Consider the following 8,530-nt stretch of genomic DNA (forward strand, 5'->3'; position numbering starts at 1 on the left):
TTATGCGTGAAAGTATGTTAAACCACATTCATTTAATTTATTTCACTTCGAGACGCAACGTCGGATATATCTGTGTAGGTATATTTTTCGAAGTCATTAATGAGATTGCATAATTACTTTACCTTATTGTAGGTACCAACCTACGCATTGTTATGATAAGACCCAAAATGCTAGAGATAACTAGTATTTAACATTAACGTAGATATTTCTACCTTGACCTCATAGGCTAGGTAGCCTTATTATCTGGTGACGCTGAAAAAAATACTCAACCTGTTAGAGATCGCGTTATAAGTATATAAATCAAAGGATTCCTAAGTAAGTACGGCTCACGAATAGTCTATTTGAATAATGCAATGTAGGTAAACTACTCAATGCGCGATCTCAGCTGACGCTACTCTATTTCAAGGCATTATAGCAGCTACTTCTACTTAATTGATAATCTAATTTTCTTGACAGCGATGATAGCTATAATTGGAAATATCGCATACAAACGTCAATCTATTTGTAAACGACTCCAGAAGGCAATTTAAATAACCACTAAGTATCTAGGAATTTATTAATTAACGCTTCTATTCTAGTTCAATAAGTTTTCCTCATCTCATTGTGTGGTAAGGTCAATATCTGCTACAAAAACTGACCTGATTGATTGATATTCTAAAAATATCTTCGTGGCAGCATCTTCACACGTCACTCGAGGAATCCTTGCATTCAGTTGCAACATTTATTATAACAGTAGATAGTTTGTAGGGCCTCACTAAAAGCTGATGTTATGCGTAGTTTTTAACGGTTTTTCCGGAGATATTTAACTAGATGCGTTATATGTAGGTACATTAGATATTTATAAGTTAATACTAGTAATCTATGTTAAAGCTCTGAAATCTTGTTTGCCATTATTTTGTCCGCTTTCAGCCATATTACGAAAAAATATACGGTAGGTATGCCCAAATCAAACACTAACTTTATCAAACGACAAAACCGTATGTTTGGAAAAATGAACTATAGGTAGGTACATATAAAACCAGTTTCTATTAAATTAATATACTTTATTAAAGTTTAAACCTTAAAACACAACTTAATTTTCAGCATCCACATTGTCTGGTGTTATAATTTTCTACATTTTGGGCCATATGGCTGGTCACAATTCTTGGCGCCACAGATTAATTTTCCACTAGGACCATCGCTCACCTTATACGGCTTTTTACCTAAATAATTACCTCTGAAAAAATAAAGGATGGAAATATAATAAAAAAGATTTGTGGGGCAGGATCATGGATCTTGTGTCATGTTTCTGGAAACCGTGGTAAAAGGGGTAAAAGTGAGGTTTCATGACATTTTTTTTTTTGTTCTAACCTATTTCTTTGATCTGAGGTTCTAACATAGTAAATAGTAATTGTGTCCTACTAAATATTATGTTTGAAGAACTCACTCTGGTCCGTAGTTACAGGCGACGAAGAATTTGTTCCACCCCTTCTTGAACTGTTGGGATATTGCGCAACCCAGGTAATTGCTATTGGCCCACACCATCTGGGAATTAATTTTGTTTTGAGCTAAAACTACACCTTTCTATTAAAGTTAAAAAAAAAATCCCGACGAATTGAGAACCTCCTCCTTCTTGGGAAGTCGGTTAAAAATGATAAGTAGGTATACAAACCTGAGTGTAATGTCCAATATCGTAGTCTTTGGAGTTATCAAAATCGCTGGGCTGTAGAGGACCAAAAGTGAAGTTTACGTTTTCACTGAACCACGACTGAATAGCGGAATCTGGTTCCAGTTCGTATCTATTAACGGTTGTGGAATACCAATATAAATTTTCACCTGTTTTAAATCTTCCGGACTCTGCAAAAAACAATTTTATTGCAAGAAAAAAAATTGCGGAAGTGGTCTCCACCAATTGCCGGTAAGTAGGTATCCGTTTGCAAAGAAGGATTTTGTAGGCCAACTAAATACCTAACCATATTCAAGGTAAGCATAATGTGGTATGTATGAAACAATAAGTCTATTCGTTATTTTAATATTTTTTCTTACCACTAATTTGTTGCAGGTAAGTACCAAAATAATAATATGCTAGCCCAACTGTTGTTTAAACGAAATTAATTAGTATACCTACCTCTTAAGCAGACGTATAATAAGTCACTTAAAAAATTAAAAAAGCCAACTCACATTCTATTGTTTCTAACTTTTAGAATATCTCTCTCAACAAATACCTACATTATAATTGTAGCAAACGGTTTTAAAGCACAATGGATACCACGTAGGTACTCCTTAGTGATTACATACCTACTCTTACAGTTACTTGAATGCTTGTGTTAACTTGTGTCTCATTTCAGAATGTCTCTTAATTTAATGACAATTTGGACGAAGAGTCAACAAAAAAGTTTAAATGAAATTGTAATAAGGGATTTGAAGTTCTGTTACATCAGGCACATCGACATCATCAAGAATCGCCTTTTGCTTGGCGACGACTAACACCCTGGATAACACATCTTACTTTTGACAGGAGTTAATTATACCTAATAGGTAGGTAATAAAATACTTACGGACAGATCTCTCCGGGTTGTGATAATTAAGATTTTTTATCACCCACTTCGACGCTTTAGCTTGCAACTCCTCATCCCATACCTGGGAACAGAGTAGTCAAATTGATACCTCATGAAATCACATCTTACATACCTACCTACACGTTTTACCTACGCGTTGTTATTCTGTAGAATTCTATTATATATTTATATGGAAGCACTTGTTAAGTGATCTACCTAATTTAATGTTAAAATAAACTCAATACCTATGTTTGAATAATAGCACTTTAATGCGCTGAACGCTGAATATTTTTACAGAACGCTTTCAGGTAGGTACCCTCCTATTTATTTATGCATCTGAACTCCAAATCAAAAGCTAAATAACTGACACACTCAATTTTAAAACTTTAAGTAGGTAAACATTTCATTTATTAAATATTTAAATTAGTAAATATAAAAATATAAATCAGTACATTTTAAAGGACAAAATGTTTAACAAACCATCATCTTCATTTCAGACGCAGCCGGTTGTCCAGGCAGTTTTCCTTTGGCTACCTGAAGACGTCGGGAATTGTGGCCATCGACGAACGCACGGATTTGTTTACATGACAACGGTACCACTAAAACCAACAAGATTCTTTTATTAAACTGCGGTTATACATGCACAAAAAATAACCTTTAACTGAAACTGGCCCAAAATTCAAACAACATATTAGCAATATCGATAACATGAACTAACATTTGCATTGTACGATAGCAATGAAAGACAAAATAAAGAGCACTCTCAACCCCATTGTTCCGATAGGCACAACTGTTAGGACTGGCAAACCGACTAATTCGAGACAGCGATTTGATTGTAAAACAAGGCTACTTCAGTTATATACTACTACTATGTAGTACAAAACGGTGTTCAAACACTTGTTGTTAAAGACACGGTTCCGTATGTTGACATTGGTAATATTTGTACCTAAGTATACCGAATTTAGTATGTTTTTACTCATCATAGAGGTCGAGAGAAGAATAAACAGATTGTTATTATTTTTTTCTCTGAGTATATCGCCTTAGAGAAAACTGGGTTAAGAAGGCACCTACCTACACCTAGATACCTAAATAAAACTCAGTACTAAACGACTTACCGATTAAGAATTTCGCTGGATTTTTTCTTGGGTGCGTGGAGTTCATGAGTTCTGCAATTTTACCAGGTATCTAAACTTTACTAACGAGTCTGAGGCGAAGTTTAATGCGCAATTTAATCGCTCCAATTAGTAGGTAGATATCCTTTTTTATCCTGGAAGTGGAATAGCTTAGCGGACCTCATTTAGACAGACGTTTATTGAATCCAATTTTGCCGGGTGCCAGAACTTACTTTAAAAATGAAACACGGGTTGTCATCATAGATTAATATTGCTTAAAAATAGTTTTGCTCAAGTATTTCGTATCTGCCGTAAAATTAGATTCCTTACTAGCTTTATTCAGTAATGGAATTCACGGCATTCCAGTAAGTAGGTAGATAGCTATTTAGTTGTGTGTGTGTTCTGCGTCGTAAATGCTTATTTGTTCGTTTTTAAAGATTCTAACTCGCGTAATACGCGCGTCTGAAAAACCATCGGTAACGTTTGATGGCCTACAAAGGGCTAGAGAAGAACAATGATTCCATTATTATTTACGTTGCAAAATATCGTCTAGTTAATGAAACGGAGCACATTGACAGAATTTCAGAGATTGAATGGGCATTGCGCGCTGCAACTATAAAAACCGTGACGCATACGTATTGTCAAAAAATTAGGTGATAACAAGCGGCACAGGAAGTTAGACTGATTCAAAGGTGTTGCATTTTTAAAGAAACATGATTCGTTTTAAAACGAAGTAAAAATTGTAATTATCTGGGAGTGGGTTCACGTGTTCGATCTCGTTGCTAGCCGTTGGGCAAGTCTATCATCGAAATAAACAGCTTGGACAGAAAATATATCATTCACTTTACCCAACCAAGGCACTGTTCTTATTCAAGACATGGGCCCAATTCTCCTAATTTAAATAACTACCGTAAATAAAATACCTAAATTAAATTAACTACCGTATATACCAAAATGGCAGACCAATCGCAAACCAATCGAATGTCGTTGGAATACGATTGGTCTTATATTAGTAGCAGAATGTCCGTTATGGTTAAAACTGCTATTGCGATTCATTATTAGGAGAATCGGGCCGCTGGACGGTCTTCAAAAGTTTTGACAACCCTATTTTTTCATATTCCTTACGACATGTTCATATTGTTCATTATAGTTGTTTTTAAGAGTAGCTTGGAAGGAATTTGAAACAATAACTGATAATAAGAATGAGTCGATGGTGAATGATGGACAGCGTCAGCCTTTACGAGTGAAACGTGTCGTTAAGCCCAATAAAAGACATCATTGTTTACACTTGTAACGAAACATGTTTTGCTATATTTTTGTTATTATCGTGTGTCAGTTTTGCTGACCGTCAAACAGAAGCGTACCAAGCTAATTTTAGAATTAGTTCTATAGTTAAGTATACAATAGCATTACATACTTAATTAAACTTAAATCTCTAAATTGCAATTACATACTTAATCTCAAAATTGCATAGTAACAGGAGAAATATAACGGTTTAATTATGAATACTTTTAACATTCAGAAGCGTAACACGACGCCGTTACTAAGGGTGCATTAGTTTTAAGTTATTTATATGAAATACTAGCTTTCCGCCCGCGGTTTCACCTGCGTCCCGAGATAACTGCTTCCCGTAGCCGGATGGTGATAAATATACCTATCCTAGTCCTTCTCCTGGCTCTAAACTACCTCCCCGCCAATTTTCAGCTAAATCGGTTCAGCCGTTCTTGAGTAACGTTTAGTAACTAACGCGGTGTCCTGCGTGAGCGACGAACGCGACGCGACGCGACGCTGCGAACGCGACGAACGCGATCAACTCAAAGGAATTCCCTACATGCGGCCTATGTGACAGTCTGCGGCGAGACGCGACGTAACGCGTACTTGTTTTGAGGGCGACCAGACGCGACACCGCGAACTATTCAGAAGCGTTGATTGTTGTGGGACAAAAAAAACATAAATATTAAAGAAATCGTTTATTAGTACAAACAAGTTGGAAGATTGTTGCTGTCTGTACTTTAAATATGAACTTTTAAGCAAAATTGTAACACAACTTCTCCATGATTTGAGAAGTAATGACCAAAATCACGTAGGACATCTGTCGCGTATAGCATCGCGTCGCATTACGTCGCGTCGTGTTGCGTCGCGTCGCGTCGCGTTCGTCGCTCACGCAGGACACCGCGTAAGCTAAGACGACATTCTTTTATATATATAGATGTATAATTTAATGTTATATTTATGTATTGTATTTTCTACTAGCTGTTGCCCGCGACTTCGTTTGCGTGGTGTATTATTTCACATGACAACATAATAAATGTGCAATGCGTGATTTTCTGTGTAAAAATTTATTATTGTAGGCCGATAACTAATATAAGTACAACATTCAAATTTGTGTTATTATTGCATACGCTGTTACAGAAACGTTAGCAGAAATAATGGTGCAATGCTCATCCCCCGTAGGTGATAGCGTGATCATGTATAGTCTATGTCCTGATCCGACCTCGTAGCAATATTCATGCAAAATTTGAAGTAAATCCGTGCAGTAACTCTTTTTGAGTTTACTCCGGACATACCTACAGACAAACACAAAAATTCTAAAAACTACATATTTGGGTTCAGAATCCGTTTGTTGCCCGTGGTACTACCAGTAGTACCACGGGCAAATTTTTCTTCCCGTAGTACTACCAAGCGGTCTGGTAGTACCACGGGCAAGAAAAAACTACCCGTGGTACTACTGTCAATATTTTAGTTTTTTTTCAACCCTTTTATTGTCACAGTTGATATTGACATCCTAGAAAGAGAATTGAAATATACATTTTTTTAATGTGGATATATTTTGGTACTGTTTCGTAAATAGGTCTGGTAGTTGTGAAATTTTTCATTGCTCAAAATCGACAAGAGTCAAAAACACTTAGTTTTTTTTTCACAAATCAGAATTATATATCTACTTACGTTTTTCATTTTATTTATATTAAGTAGATAAGTATTATATTAAGTAGGTAGTGTTATTCATTAAAATTATCGACCGCATTGAGTAGGTATTGATATGAACATGTAAGTTATGCTGTCCTAGTACTTTACTTTTTTGTTTCGGCCGTCTTCTGTAAATTAGATTTAAAACGTACTTTGCGTCCAGCGCAGATAGTGTAGCTTCCTAACAGTGAAAGAATCATAGGATTTGACGCATTTGGTGCACTTCTCAAATTATACATCATGCTCAAATGGTGCACTTCGCAACTGGTGCTCTTCTCAAATAAATTTCTTTGTTATAATTTATTTTGGAGTAGGTGACTCTTTCTTACATATTTTTTTTTGTTATTTTTGTTTGACTTTTTATATTACTTTTAAAATTTTTATTTTTTTTTTATTTTGAAAAATCATGAGCCTAAAATAAATATTTGTATGGGATAAGGGCAGGAGGATGATGATGTATATAAAAATATTTGAAATAAGTTCGGACTTTGACTGTTTGCCTACTCGCTACAGCAGCGTAGCGAGTGTTTCAAAACTTAGAATCCTGAGCGATAGCGAAAGAATCAAAAGAGCACAAGGTGAAAAATCTTTGCACTCGAGTGCAACACGTAACTTTTTATCAATCACCGGAGTTAAAAAGTAAACCTACCAATCTCGGAATTTCGATGCAACTGCTCTCCCCGTGTACCAAGACAGCATAACTTACCTGAGTATTCCAATGTCCAGACGGAAATGCTGACCAAGTACCAGGATAGCATAAAATACATCAAGTAAATCCCACGAGATCAAGGTATTCAATTCTGATTTGTGAAAAAAAAAACTAAGTGTTTTTGACTCTTGTCGATTTTGAGCAATGAAAAATTTCACAACTACCAGATCTATTTACGAAATAGTACCAAAATATATCCACATTAAAAAAATATATATTTCAATTCTCTTTCTAGGATGACAACATCAACTGTGACAACAAAAGGGTTGAAAAAAACCTAAAATATTGACAGTAGTACCACGGGTAGTTTTTTCTTGCCCGTGGTACTACCAGACCGCTTGGTAGTACTACGGGAAGAAAAATTTGCCCGTGGTACTACTGGTAGTACTATTGGTAGTACCACGGGCAACAAACGTCAGAATCGATTTATAGATCACCCTTCAAAAAAAATATATTCAATGTATAGTTTTGACTTTTCTATCATTCTGTTACATGTGACGTTAGATTTCAAATTAAAGTATGTCCAAAATTCTTTAATTCATAAAAAGTGGTTTTCTTTTCTGTTCGGGTAAGACTTTTTATTATCTGATTTTGAGGGTGGCGTGACTATCAAAAATCGGATTCTCTATCATCCTTTCTATCATTGTTTCTATGTTTTTTTATAAGATTACGAGAAAAACGAATTTTTAATTTGGATTTATTTTGTCAAAATGAACCATGTCCTTCGGACTTAGCTTTATTTGATCTAACAGAATACTGGACTTAGTGCAGTTTGAATCAAAATCAACACACAACTGGGCGCCATTTTGAACGATCACGTCGCTCTAATTGGCTCAGTGCGACTTGCTGCGTTTTGATAATATAACATGTCAAACTACAGGGACTTGATTCAATTCGGTAAAATATTGTAAAAGATACTTCCCCTGCTTTTTAAATAAGAATAAAAGCTAACTTCATGTTGGACTTGATGTGGTTTGAAATCTAAATTCACATTTATGTAGGTATAGATATAGATGGGCCTTAGATGTCTGATTTAAATAAATAAAATATTCTTGTCCAACGTAGAGATTTGCATTATCACTGCCATCAGTCATCATCACACAAATTGTTTGCGCATAGTGGTGCAAATTAGCAATATGTAAATACTTTTTGCGAACTATTTTTAAATGATAATATAAAAGCTGTAACATAAATAAAATAAATTA

General features: G+C 35.2%; 1 protein-coding gene across 1 annotated transcript; it reads right to left on the bottom strand.

Annotated features, from left to right (window-relative positions):
* Window positions 1–1,026: 1,026 nt before the first annotated feature.
* LOC124631874 (venom allergen 5-like) lies at window positions 1,027–3,362 on the bottom strand. The gene is made up of 6 exons (XM_047166509.1): window positions 3,256–3,362; window positions 3,018–3,136; window positions 2,538–2,619; window positions 1,652–1,836; window positions 1,427–1,524; window positions 1,027–1,216 (listed from the first exon to the last, which is right to left on the bottom strand). Exons 1-6 carry the CDS (start codon window positions 3,308–3,310, stop codon window positions 1,102–1,104), a joined length of 654 nt encoding a protein of 217 aa, XP_047022465.1. The 5' UTR covers window positions 3,311–3,362; the 3' UTR covers window positions 1,027–1,101.
* Between the last annotated feature and the right edge of the window lie 5,168 nt (window positions 3,363–8,530).

The sequence above is a fragment of the Helicoverpa zea genome, chromosome 7 (assembly GCF_022581195.2).
Source record: "Helicoverpa zea isolate HzStark_Cry1AcR chromosome 7, ilHelZeax1.1, whole genome shotgun sequence".
Taxonomy (NCBI): Eukaryota; Metazoa; Arthropoda; class Insecta; order Lepidoptera; family Noctuidae; genus Helicoverpa; species Helicoverpa zea.

Coding starts and splice junctions, on each gene's coding strand:
- LOC124631874 (XM_047166509.1), bottom strand. CDS start 3,310: ATGGGGTTGAGAGTGCTCTTTATTTTGTCTTTCATTGCTATCGTACAA. Junction 3,137..3,255: donor TGCTATCGTACAATGCAAAT/GTTAGTTCATGT, acceptor TGTTGGTTTTAG/TGGTACCGTTGTCATGTAAA. Junction 2,620..3,017: donor CGTCTGAAATGAAGATGATG/GTTTGTTAAACA, acceptor CTCTGTTCCCAG/GTATGGGATGAGGAGTTGCA.